Below are 14,048 nucleotides of genomic sequence, written 5' to 3' on the forward strand. Positions count from 1 at the left end.
CGGTGCTCTACATATACATAATGGTTGTTTAGGAAAAAAGAGGAAAACTGGGGACACCTAGTCCACACCACACTAAAATGAAATATGTCCGTGATCTTGGTAAAGCTTAAACATGGCTATAACTTCTTTATGTTGCATTACTTCAAACATTTTAGGGGAAAGCTGGTTTCAAGTCGTTCCCTTAGATACTGTCATAAATTTGTTGAAGGAAGTATGGTCTGTTGTTTAAAGCACAGGGCTCTGAGTCAGATGTAGATTATGCACCCTGCACTGATAACTACTGACTATGTGGTTTCCTCATCTCTAAATTGGGAAACAGTACTTAACTAGTCAGAGTTAACAAGGAGACGAGTCATTACTGCTTATAATATTGTAATTGTAATAATCAGAACAAAGACTTCAGAGTACTGATTTATTAAGAAATCTGTGGGAAAGCAGCAAATCACCTGCACGTTTGAAGTTCTGGTAACTTGTTCAAAGACAAAGTGAAATTTCCGTGCTGTGTTGGTGGACGGTTCAGGAAGGCAACATATCAGTCATTGCATTTGTTAAGCAACAGCCATCTAAAGGTCACCGTAGTTCCAAAGTAGAACTATGATCTCATGGCTGCAGTTTTTGCCCTTCCCTGTTCACACCCTTTCCGTGTTTATGACTGTTATGCTGGAAGGTATTGATGGCTTCCACCTTCCATACACAGCCAGCCATGTATCTTGTAATGATGCGTGGGCTAACTAGACCCCAAAAGGTCCTGATGTTGGAGACAAAGGCCGGCAACTGCCCAGCTGACTGTATCTTAAGACTGATCAGTGTAAGCTTGCGAGGGTGGAGGTTTTCCCTGGGACAGGGAAGCGCAGTCAGCGCAAGGCTGACTCAAGCTAGGAGACCAAATGCTTACCAGCGTATGCAGGCCGTAACCCTGGGGAAAAAAAAAACAGTGAGGAATTCACAGAGCCAGATGCGAGTAAGGCAGGACAGCTTACTTTCTGTAGTCACTGTATTATAAAAATACTTTTTTTTTTTAATGTAAAACTAAGTCAGCTACTACTCGGTTTTGATTGCGCTGTAAGAAGTTGTGCTGGCTGTTTACTCCGTGCAGGGAGGCAGGAGTGCACCAAGGAACTGTTACCATACATATTCACTTTTTGTGAATATAGCAAAGGTTTTCAACAGAAACAACCCGGCAAGGCTCTGAAGGATAACCACTCAGGCCTTGCCGAAGGTGACGGGCAGCAGCAGCAGAACGAGGACAACTCCATCGCCTCCTTCCCCATGCCTGTGCCTGGGAAGGCCCAGCTGCTGCTGCCAGAGCATCCCTGGATTGTACCCAGGGCCAGTTAATACTGGAGGAGCTGCCCCTCCCAGCGGCGACCGGAGCAGTTAAGACTGATTTCCCAGGCTCTGCCCTTTTCCTCCTATGCCACCACTTCAGACCTTCATCAGACGACAAAGACTACAGCTCTACTTAGTGTAGTACACCTCCAGGAGGAAAGGATCATCGGCTTTACTTTACAGCAAAACTCCTGGTCTGCTACAGCATGAGACCAAACCCTTTTGCGTAATTTTAAAAGCACTTTTACCACTCCTTTTCATGGTGTCGTCACCTCGGGGCTCATGTAGCAAGAAAACAGCAGGCTTACAGCCTTAGCTGTCTGGACCAAGCGGCAGAAGAAAGGGGGGAACAAGAACATGGGCAGAATGTTCCTTCTCGTGCTCACACGCCGCCGCGCAGAGCCCCCGTTTCGCCGGCTCGAGCTGCGCGGGGCCGAGTCAGCAGAACGCAAGCGTGAGGCGGGTGACCCGGCCCTCACGACAGCAACTCGCCAAGCCGCGGCTTTCACTGCCAGCACAGACATCGCGGCGTTTGCTACGGAGAAGCAACGCTTTATCTAAAGTATCGGTTCTTGTGCGGGGCCGCGTACGACACCCTTCGCTCCCCTCTCACTAACTTTCCGGTAGCCGCTACGCAGCGCTTCTCCGGGGGCAGCACTCGAGGTCTCCGCCTGCCCCGGGCTCCAAACGCCGCCCCTCCGTCCCGTCCTACTCCAGCACCCTCCCTCCCACTCAGGCCGCCGGGCCCACTCCCCGCGGTGAACACGCGCGGGTCCCGCCGGCTGTACCGGCCCTCCGCCGATCGGGGAGGGGGTGTGAGGTGAGCGGCGCGGTGCCCACCTGCCCTCGGCTCTGGCACCCGCACCCGCCGGGCCGCCATGGCACCTCCCTGAGGCGGCAACGGCCCCGCCAGCGCCGCGCGAGGGAAGCGGGGAAGGGGGCGGGGACAGCGCGCAGGGGGCGGGCGCGCATGACGGCGCTGCGCTGGGGGCGCGCGGCGATCCCGGAAGCGCGGGGCTACACGGCCGCGGTGCGGGCTAATCGGTGGGCAGCGCGCGGCGGGCCGGGCCCGCTCGGAGGGGAACGGGAACGCGGAGCTGCGGTGACGGCGGAGGCTGCCCGCCCTGCCCGCGCGCACGGCGGCCATGACGAACTTCATCTCGGTGCAGCTGAAGAAGGCCTCGGAGGTGGACTTGGCCAAGCCGCTGTGCAAGTTCATTCAGCAGAGCTACCCGGGCGGCGACGCCCAGGCCGAGCACTGCCGCGCCGCCGAGGAGCTCAGCAAGCTCCGCAAAACCGCGCTCGGCCGCCCGCTCGACAAGCACGACAGCGCGCTCGAGACCCTCCTCAGGTAGGGCCGGGTCGGGCCCGCCGCGCCGGTCTTAGCGCCTCCGCTCCCGCTTCCGGCGGGCGGGCGCGCACCCCTCCGGTGCCCCGCGCGGCCGAGGAGCCCCGGGCCCAGGCCCTGGGCGCGGCGGAGCCGGAACCAGGTGCGGGAGGGCCCAGGTGTGGGCGGCCCGCACGGGGCGAGGCGGGGCGGACGGTCCGCCGGGACGAAGCGGCTGGGCCGGCTCCGGCGGCCTGTGGGCTGCGCGCCCGTCTCCCCGCCGCGGGCCTGCGCCTGGGGCAGGCGACCCGGCAATCGGGTGCCTTGCAGCAGCCCGAGGTCCCCCGCCTTCGCGGCGCGGCTCGGGCTTTGGGTGTCGTAAGATGCCAGCGCAGGGCCGGCGGTGCGGCGGAGGGAGGAGGAGAGAGGAGGCCTTGTCCCGATCAGCTTCCCCTTCCGAGTGTTTGTAACGTGCTAGTCACGGCTGTATCTAGGTAGACATAACAGACTGTTTTACTTCTCAGAAGGGAGCAGGTGTGTCTTTTGTTTCAATGTTAACATTTTGCTGTTACAGCCGACAGCTTTATTTTCAGTTGTTTTTTTTTTTTTTTTTTACTGTCAAATTTTCCTTCTGTTGTTTGTGCTTAACAGCTTCTTTGTGTAATTGCAAAGTCACATCCTTATTTTCTGCTTACGACACCTAGTTTGCTATCGAAAAGTTCACCTGTGCCTCTGTTGTGCTGGAATTATCATAGGTTAGATGAGCAAAAGATTAATCTGTGCCATCTGCCTGGTAAACTGCATAAAGCCTGCTTTAGAACTAACTGCTCTGTCATTTATAAAAGCACATGCTCTTTCCTGTCCCTCTAGAACGTTTATGTATGGTGGTATCGACTTACTGTGGTAATCCCGTTGTTCTGTTTCTCTATGTTGGAAATACTTTGAGCTCATTTATTTGCAGCTCGTCTACTGACTGAGGTCACTGTGATTCATTCACTAGGTTGATACTAAGTACACACTTCTGCTTGCAAAGCTCGGATCAAAGATTTGCAGTACAAGAATGTGAGTTTTTTACATAGTGACAGCAACTTTATTTTTTTATTTAAAGAAGGAAAAAAGAGAGATTTTCTAGTATAGGGAGGAATGATACTTGTAGACACGACACACCTGTAACATCATGAACAAGTAGAAATACATTTGATGTTCACTAGAATTTCTTATTTACGATGTTCACTAGAATTTATTTACAAACTTAAAAATGAAGAGAAATGGAAAAGAAGTGACTTAACTAAAAAAGGAGGCAAGATTTGTAAAGTGAGTTACTGATGGTTTTTGAGCTTATCAACCCTTTGCTGGGTGTTTGGGCTGTAAAAGCTGTGACTGTACTAATCATGTTTTACAGTATCTTTGTAGTTTCCTGTTCTATTCCTGTTTATTGCTGTGTAAGCTTTTGAAGGTGCTATGTGTATGCCTTTTGAAGGTCAGGGAAATAACAAGCATCTCTGAACGGAAAGAGGGACTCTGCTAATCGCACTGGAAGGCATGGTATTATCTTCCCTTGAATGCTGGAATTGAGCTTCTTTTCCTGATGGTGCCAGTCAGGTTTGTCATTAGTTTCTAGCTGAAATCCCTGCTTGGCCCAGCCACATCACATGACTTGACCCTATCCAACAACTCTACACTGCAAAAGAAGGCGGCTGTCTCTTCAGTTCTGATTCTTCTCTTAGGCTGTTTTTGGAAGGTGAAAGGTTTATGTGGCTTTCTGACAAGTGAGCAACTTGATTGAGTTCACTGGCAAGTCAGATGAACATCAGAGCTGGCACAAAAGAGGATAGAAGTGGTGTTGCTGAAAGCCAAGGGCTGAACATGGCCTCCCTCTTGCAGTGCCAGCAGGTCATTACATTGATTCAAGCCATAGTATGCAACTTCACCTCAGGTTTTCTCCCTGAATAATGATGGGAAACTACTTGCAATTGCATAATTCCTAGTTTTCCTTTTGAGTGAGTTCATGGTCTGTTCTCTCTGCTGTTGATCAGTGATCAGCAGATGACTTCAGCTGGACCAGGTGCTGTTGCAGTAGTCAGGAGGTGTTGAATGTGGCTCTGCACTGGTGTCACCTTATGTGTGAACACAAGGCGATATCCCTGTCACACAGAAGCTCCTTTCATAAAACACCTGCATTATAAATTGTGATGTATATTTTTCCCGTATCTCTAACAAGTTATGAGTGGTTTGTCCCTGTCTGACCATTTATATTCATTACAGTTGCTGGAAAATAAGTTTGTTCTTATTCTGTAAGAATATTCTGATACATATTCTGTTAATATTCTGTAAGGCGCAGTCACTTTAAAAAGTCATACTGTCTGCACACCCAGAAGTTTGAAGTATCCAGCTGAGGTTGTGATTGAAAGAGTACAGTCATCTGAGTGCCTCACATTTCCCCTGAAAATTCCCTCACCTCTCCAACTTCCAATATTTCCCTACTGCTGTTTAAGAGTTGTATTCAGTCTTATGTTTAAAAAAATCTTGCTGAAGTTGTTACTTAAAGTTGGAGTTTAAAACTGGTTTGTTAGTGAAGTAAGGTTGGAAAAGCTAATTACAATTGCATACATTTAGTTCTTTGCAGCTTTTTGTAGACCATAATACCTAGCAGAGCGCTGTAGACCTTTTAACTGTTAAGAAATGAGGGCTTAATCTTCTAGTTAATCTAGGATTTGCCCATGGTTTTGTAATCTTTAGAAGCCTTGTTTTGCTGAGTAGTTACTGCAGAATTCTTTCTTTTATGGAAGAAATCAACTTGGTTGGAGCCCCGTTTCTGGGCAAACACTGACTAGCAAAGCTTTGAAAGTGCATGGTGTGCTGTTGTTCGACTGGTGAACTCAAATGCGTCTCTTGAAGATGTATTTGAGGTACCCAGTGGAAAGGAGCACAGTGTAACTGGGAAAGATCTCAGCCTGCTTCCAAGTGTGTTTTGTTTTGTGAGAATCTGAGTGCTCTGAAGGTGACGTAGGTGAGCTTGGTACAGATGTTTCCCCTTAAATTCTGTCATAGCAGATTTGATTGAGTGTTTTTGTGTGGTGTTTTTTTTTTTTTCCTTGAGTGTAATTATAGCTTCAAGGCATTTCTTGCTTCCTTTCTGAATATTAAAGATAGCCTGGACTTCATTTTCTTTTCCTGGAGGGATGGGGTGGTGGTGCGAATTTAATTGGTTTAATTTTGCTAACAACTCTTGCAGTTCTTTTCAAAAAGAAAAAGGGGAAAGGGAGAAAAAAAAAAGGGAGGGAGGTACCTGGGTTTGTTTTGAATGGTGAAATTCTCTGAGGGCTGAAAGCTGCAGTTCTGGTTTCCAGGTGTGAGTTCAGGACTCCAGTCCTTATCTAGAAGAGTGAAGGCAGATCTTGGTCTCTCTTATGTTCTTTTGAAGGAGGTTTTTCTTTATCATTCTTTGAAGGAGAAACAGGATTGGAGGTTCTTAATGCAATACATGTATTTTAATTAAATTTTAATTTAAACCCTGACTTCCAACTCCCTTGACTGCTGTAACTCATTTTTACTAGCATTTAGGAGTGTGTCATACCTGTTTTGGTGAAAAATTGCTGTACTTCAAGAACGAGATCTGTGTTGCTGACATCTGCCCTCCTTTCATTGCTGTAGTTGGAACTCAGGCAGTTGATATGTTTGCGTGGTTTTCTGTAGTTCATCACTGGCACAGCCAAACACACGATGCTCATTTGTGTCACGTGGCAACTTCTGTTCTTTGTGTCTGGATAGTTAGATGACTGTAGATTGATTTTTTTTTTTTTTTTTTTAAATAACACCTGTGTGTTTACCCTCATCCTTCGATGTGTAACTGACTTGCGCATTGGATGTGGCCTTTCCTTCAATCCTTATTTTCTGTCTCTGTGCTACTGGTTTTACGCTGTTCTGTGGTAAATGTTTTCATTTATCATTTTTATATATGTTTAGTTTATGTATACCATTATATATGTTTAGCTACTGCTAAACAAAGCTAAATGATTTTACATGATTGGGTTTTGGTTTTGTATGGGTTTTTTTGATCTGCAGAGTTTTAAAGAGCTCTTAAATCTTGAGTAGAATTTCAAGTTCTTTAGTAAAAAGAAATGATGTCACATGCTTAAAATAGTAGAGAAAATACTAATGTTAAGCTCTGAACTTTTTTTAAATGAAACAAAAAGCCATGTGGTGTTGGTGTTCATTGAAGTCATATGGAGCAATGTGCATATTTATGGGAGGAACACACACCTCCTTGGCTTGTTTTCTTTGTGGTTCTGTTGATGTACAAAGAATAGACTCTTTGCAAACAGCCGAGGCTTAGGTGCAGGCAGCTTCATAAGGACATTTAACAAGCTTTGTTTCTTGACTCTACCCTCATGGCAGGTGAGGACAGGGTAATCGCGGAATGTGGGAAGGCAACTAGGCTTTATTGGTGGCTTTTGGTTAACAAATTAAATTGAGGCAGGAGGAGAAAGCATGGAAAGTATTGTTTTCTTTATAATACCACATGCAAATGACTGTCATGAGAGCAGCTGAAGGCAATGAAGGAGGTACGTTTAAACAGATCAGTTGCAGTGATCTTCAGTGGTTTTTTTTTTTTAACTATACTTGGTAAGTTGTTAAAGGTGAAAATTAATCTCGATTAAACTGCTGTCACAGTAAATATCTTCAGACTTATTTTTTTTTTAACCTTAGGAGCAATTTGTTTCAGCTCTGTTGTTAGTGGAAGTCCTGCTGGGTTACTGTTGCAGATTATTGTAGCTTTTGCTATGGCTTAGTATATTGTGTCTTTAATTGCAGTGGCTTAGTTGAAGTCAGCAACCTGTAGTATTACTTATTTTTATATATATATGTAGATATATAGGCAGATACAATTCACTGAAGAATATGCTAACACTCCTTTTGTTGTTGTGTATGGCTTCTAAAAATGCTTCCTGAGTTTTTAAACAAACATTTATTGCCTGCAGAACGTAGGCCTTGTACGTCTACTTCATGTCTAGATCAATAGTGATTCATATTTAATAATGTAAAGTAAGGGAACAGGAACAATGTTAACCCTGTTTCAGAGACTGTGAAGCTCGTTACTACAAGGTGTTTTGTGTGTTTGGAATATAAATTCTTAAAAAACCAATTTGACCAATATAATGTTGAGTGTATGCCCATATAGTGAGTGCTACAGGAGGAGTATAGGAAACGGGCTTCACATGTTACGCGTTTTCAGCAGTTGGCAGTTTGAAAGTTCTGCATCCAGCCTGTTGTGTTTAACAAGCGGTGCAGGTATAGGGTATAACTCGGGCAGCTAACTGTTGCCTGGATAGTTTGTGTGAGGGACTATGTTGTACTTGCTGTATTACCTTTCTGGCATTCTTTCCTAAGCATCTTCCACTGTGAGTAGACAAAATACTGGCACAGAGAAACTTTGGGGTTTAATTCACTGTGACTGCTACAATACACTCTAATGAAAACTAAGCTTGTAACTAAAGAATGTTATCAAGGATTAGGCTCTCCAGTTGCTACTCTGCAAGGCAAATGGCATCTATTTCAAAGACATTGAAGTTTAAACAGATGAGTCAGGAATTGTGGAGGAGTTGGATATAATGTTCAGATCAAGAGAGTGCACCATAGCTTGGTAGGATTATGTTAAATGCTGTACTTCATTTACTTTTGCAGCATAATTTAGTGTCTAATGTAGTCTCTGTCTTCCTGTATGTATACAGAGACTCCTTTGCATGACTTTTCTAATCCACCTTCCATCAGAAAGGGGAATGGGTCAGCTTTGCCTCTGATACTCCTGACTGAGGCAGGATTTCCACATTATCTGTGGAAGACTACCTCTTCTTGAACTTGTTCCTCTACTGAAAAAAAACCTTTAGGCAGAGTTTTTTGTCTGTCCTGCAAATCCTCTGTGGTTACGAATGAGTTTCACAACTTACTTGCATGTGGGATTTTTGTGCCCTTCTCCTTATGTGCCAGTGTGAGAAACAAAACTCTTTTGATTTATCTAATAGCTGTTTCTTCCTTTGTTTGTGTGTTTTGGTTTTTTTTTTTAGATACTATGATCAGCTGTGTTCAATTGAACCAAAGTTTCCATTCTCTGAGAATCAGGTAAGAAGACTTATCAAACTATTAAGCATTAAACAGAGCGCTGGAACAGGCTTTCCAGGGAGGTTGTGGAGTCTCCTTCTCTATAGATATTCAAAACCCTCCTGGATGCAGTCCTGTGTGACCTGGTCTAGGTGAGCCTGCTTTGGTGGGGAGTTGGACCAGATGATGTCCAGAGGTCCCTTCCGACTCCTTCTATTCTGTGATTCTGTGAATCTTGGCCCCTACAATGCGTGACCTTGAAGTCTGTATGTACCTCATCCACTAAACAGTGCTTCTCTTGGGCAAGGCATTTAATGTCTTTGAGCCTTATTTTCCTAATCTCTGTTTATTTTCTAGTTGGTGCACATATATAGTCTATACTGAAACTTCACCTGTAGGGGCCATAATTGCCTTAATTTTACAAATTCAGAAATGTTTTGATTTTGGCTAGTGATCACTGTGTTACAGGTCAGAAAGAGTTGTGCTTTGCTGACACCTTTTCAACTCTTTTTTCCAAGAAGTCTATTTCATACCGTGTTCTAAAGACTTTTTAAAACATAATTTCTATGGGAAAACCTTTAGTAATGGATGGAATATGATTGATTTTTGAAGTAGAACAGATGTTTCGTTCAAAACAGCTAACAGGATAAGCCACTTAAGAGCTTACCATGTTATTCCTGCCTCTGCAGCTACACATTATGTAATTTTTATAGAGATAACAGTGTTCAGTAGGTTTGGTTGTTGGGGTTTTTTTGTTTGTTTTTTTTGTTTCTGCCCCACCCCCCACCATTTCTTTAGAATCCTGTCTCTAAGGAGAAATTCAGTTTAACTCCTGCTGGTTGAAGTCTCCCTCAGGTGGAGACTGGAGTAGATCTTTAGGCTCCTGCATTTTGGTGGAAAAAGATGTAAGTTTTCTTTGGATGTGTTTACAAATAGGTCAGAATTTACATTTCTTTCCTGATCAAATCATATTTAAATGGTAAAGTTATGAGTAAAAAAGTTTCTTTCAGACTTACAGGTTACAAGTAAGCATATAGTTTTAATGCAGCTCAAACTGATTTGAGTTTTGCATGTAGCTGCAGTCACTTGTAGCCAAGAACTGCACTTTGGTTTTTAGAGTCCAAGTGTTTTGATATGATGATCTGCAAACCCTGAGACATGGAAAAACTGGAAAGCTTCAAGAGCAAGTTCTGCAGGTCTATGAACTGTTCCATGAAAGGAAAGACATCGTTAGTGGAAGCAGCGATGAACAGCTGGGGACCAGAACTTCCTGAACTAGTATTGCTGCTAGAGGAAAATATGTTATCAACCAGTATTGTGCTCTTTCTGAAGTTGTTCTCCCCAGCCACTTTAAAATGAGCAATTTTGCTCTCTCTTCTGGTTTCATACCAGATGCCTACAACTAGTTTGATCAACTGAACAAGGAGTCAAATTGTGGGACTTCAAAGCAGATTCTGTGAAGTGTTTGCATTGTCTGAATACGTACTGGAAGTGTTATATAAACCACACTGTTATTACCTGCGTTCTCTTTCCTGAGTGCATTTCCTGATAATGCTGCTATTGAATTCACATGTAAAAATGAGTGAATTTTGGTATTACAAACCAGTTCCAAATATGCTAGTAATTTGGAACAATGGAAACTGCCTGGTTTCTTTAACTGTGACTATGCCAGACCATCAGACTTCTTGGGAGAGGAATATCTTGGGGAAGTAGATTTGTCTGTCACTCAGAATATGAGCAGAACTGAAAGATTATTTTGAGAATTTGTCTTATCTGCTAGAAGTGTTTTGAGGGAACTAACAGAAGGGAAAAAAGGTAGAATTTTTTTTCTTTTAAATAACTCTTGATGATTTTCTGAAACTTCCAGAACGTTTGTAATGTTAAAGTGAATTCAGTATTTTATGCAATTAGAATGTGAAATGATAAATATGTGAATGTGGGATATTTTTTGAAGATTTCATATTTAATTTTGGAGATAAAGATCTTTCTTTTTCACAACTTTCAGGTCTGTGTAACATTTACATGGAAAGATGCTTTTGATAAAGGATCACTTTTTGGAGGATCTGCCAAATTGGGTATGTGAATGTACTGAAAGTACAAGTATTAATGATATTAAATTTTGAGACTATTTTTATGTAGCTGAATTGTTAATCATCTTTCTAGTATTCTCAACATAGCTTTCAAGTAAGTTCAGTTTTGTTGGTAATAGATTGATCGTTTTAACATTGGTAATGAATAAATTGACACCATGCAAAGAATTTCTATAAAATTGAGATTTAACATTAGTTTTCTGGAGGCACAAATAGATGTGCAATCTGATAATAGTTGTGCGCACCTTTCCTTGATTTATTTTCAAACTGTTTGAAGAAGCCCTTTTGGATAATTGGAGACTTTCCTGGAGATGCTGTGTTTTTTCTCTCAGAATTTGGTTGGTTCTGTCTTCTTTGGGGCTGGCATTTCATGATGGTTGAACCAGTTCCATTGAAAAGTTCAGAATATTTAATTATGACTTAAACATAGTCTGTGAATCGTCAGACATTTATAATAATTGTGAGAAAAATAATCAGTAATGATGTCATTGGTCATTACCCTGAGAATTGGAATAGATGTGAAGTTACAGTAGCTTGAGAAAGTTCACTTGTCTGCAGGTTAATTATATACTAGTCGACATAATTTGTGAGGCAGATGGCCAGAGATTTGTGCAACAGTCCATGTGAAATGTCAAAGAAATTCTTAACTGAAATGTGAGTAATGCTCAGTTGACAAGCAATGGAATAAATTTTATTTTGAAACTTTAAAGCAGATCTTAGTGGAAAGAAATTAACAAAAGGAGTCTTTTAGTATGTGTCTCTACTGTGCTGTATCACAGATTACCCAGGTGCTGCTCTCCAGACTAACTATAGCATGTGTGTATCTTTTTATTTCGGATCAGAATTAGCAGTGGGGTTTCTCAGTGTAAAGCAAAGTTTCCAGTTACTGAGGGAGCAAAATTTATGTTGACTTCTAAGAGGAGGCAATCCTGTCTCCAGATGGAAATTCAGTGTAAAACTCCTTTGACTTCCATGAGGCCAAGATGCAGGGGTGTGACTTGAGAGTTCTGGCTCTCGCTGTGGTGACAAACTGTTTGCTTCTCATCTTCCCCTGAATCCCAAGTCTGTGTCACAAGGCTAGCTGAAGGATGCTGTGACTGCTTGAAAAGTGACCCATTTGACAGCACAGAACATAATCTGAAATATATTGGCTTAAGTTAATAGGTAGAGCTATAAACAGATGAGTGAGGGAAATCTATACTGCTAAGCAGCTGTTCTCCCTGTAGTAAATCACACTTGAGATGCAGTCCAAAGTATAAAGTAATTTTGCACTTCAGAAACCTTTCCTTTCGTGTGTTTGTTTAGTCTTTTGAATGATGTGTAAGTTGTAGGAGATCTTTTTAGAAAAATTCTGGAAAATAAAGTACAGAAGAGGGATGGTCTAGACAAATGGCTATTATCTTGGTGAAATACAGTGACTATGTAACTCACTTTTCACTTGGGGGAACAAAATGTGAGAAATGGCACGTCAGATTTATGACTGCTTGTCTGAAAATTTAGTGTGGGTCAGGGAGTGCTAACACAGAAACTTCAGAGATATGTTAGATAAATCTGTTGCTGTATAAGGAGGCTGCATGTTAGTGAAGTGAAACAAACGTGCCTCCTTAGTACCTTCATGTTCTAAGCATAACTTAGAAGTTGTCCCTCAGTTTACGAGATAGAAAATTAACTAGATGAGTTTTCTGTACTCTCCAAGGGGAGTGTCTAGACACTTTCTAGCAGTAGTAGGAAACTAGTATCTGCAGCCTTTAGATTTTTCCAGCGCTTGCATATGGCAAATAACCTTTTGAAAGCAATTAATAGTTTCAAAATGCTTCATATTCAGCACTTTCTGTTTCTAGAAGTATGGGCTCCATCCTCTGGGACTATGAAGTACTACAGGAGTTGTCTAGACAGGCCACACTGCTGTCTAATGAGCACAAGTTTTAATTAAGTAAATCCTTAGCTGTTTCAGTACATGTATAACCAAGATACTTCTGAGCATTTGAGGTCTAAAACTACCTTTGAGCAGTGAAAATCCCATGCATTTCAATAGACAGTAAGACAGAGCATGTAAAAATCTTCGGCGTCAATGAGAGAAAGGTAGTTAATCTTGCATTCAAGATATAGTAAGAGCATGTAATTGGGCAGTTATTACTAAGTGATTAATGCGTGGAAGTTCTTTTTTTGGATTATCCTTCAGTAATGCACGTGTTTCTGTATCTTCAGGAGCTAAAAAGCTAGTTAGAAGGACTTTCAGATTATTTTGTGTGTTGTGTACGTTTGCATACTGCTGCTTTTGTGCTTTATGCTGCACTCTAGTTCCTTATGTAGAAGAATTTTGTGGAAGTACTAAGTTAGACTGTGTAAAGCCTTCAGAACGACTGACTTGAAAAGTTCAGTATGATTGTGGGTTGTTTTTTTTTTTGTAGCTTAAAACTGTTGATATCTCTAAGTACAGATATAGCAGTGTTGACCTCGTCTGTAGGATGCTAGAGTACTGACATTTATTTTCTTAGCAGTGTGGGTAACTGTCTGTCTTGATTGCAGCTCTGGCGAGTTTGGGGTATGAGAAGACCTGTGTTTTGTTCAACTGTGGAGCGTTGGCAAGCCAGATTGCAGCAGAACAGAATCTAGATAATGATGAAGGACTAAAAGCTGCAGCTAAGCACTATCAGGTACAGAGGCTCCTGCTTATGCTTAGGAATTCGGAATTATTAATCTTAGAATATCACATAAGTATCTCTCAATTTTAAAGCTATATATACACAAACATAAGTATATATATACACACACATATTTTCCCCCTCTTAAGTGCAAAGGTGGGTTGGCTAAGTACTTAATCTTGGCTCATTTATTTACCAGCTTTGAAGGATTTAGTTCCATACAGTTCCCCATACCCCTTTCCCCAAGCATGCTGGTAACTAACAACCTGCAGCTTAAGATTTGATGATTTCTGGCTAGTATAAATTTTAGAGATTATTACTGTATAACTTGTTAAAACTTTCTTCTTTGTGGAATGTGTTAAAATTTCCATGTTCTTCTGATGCTAGGTGTAGCCGATATACCTTTACTTATAGTCCATCATGATAAATGTCTCTGTAAGTGGCTTCAAGAACAAGAAGTCACAAGGAATTGTTTTAAGTGGCTAAACAATAACTGGGAGACCATATACCAAAAAAAGCTCTATTTTAAAAGAAATAATTATTGTATGTATTATATTT

At 42.3% G+C, this 14,048-nt stretch overlaps 1 protein-coding gene across 2 annotated transcripts in view; it reads left to right on the top strand.

Annotated features, from left to right (window-relative positions):
- Positions 1–2,474: 2,474 nt before the first annotated feature.
- Positions 2,475–14,048, top strand: part of PDCD6IP (programmed cell death 6 interacting protein) — a 31,242-nt gene continuing 19,668 nt past the window's right edge. For both annotated transcript variants that reach the window (XM_086467617.1, XM_086467618.1), the window contains exons 1-4: positions 2,475–2,680; positions 8,722–8,776; positions 10,761–10,830; positions 13,375–13,502. In XM_086467617.1, the coding sequence (XP_086323743.1) occupies positions 2,475–2,680; positions 8,722–8,776; positions 10,761–10,830; positions 13,375–13,502 (459 nt within the window). The remainder of the gene's footprint in view (positions 2,681–8,721; positions 8,777–10,760; positions 10,831–13,374; positions 13,503–14,048) is intronic.

The sequence above is a fragment of the Leptosomus discolor genome, chromosome 7 (assembly GCF_034619465.1).
Source record: "Leptosomus discolor isolate bLepDis1 chromosome 7, bLepDis1.hap2, whole genome shotgun sequence".
In the NCBI taxonomy this organism is placed as follows: Eukaryota; Metazoa; Chordata; class Aves; order Leptosomiformes; family Leptosomidae; genus Leptosomus; species Leptosomus discolor.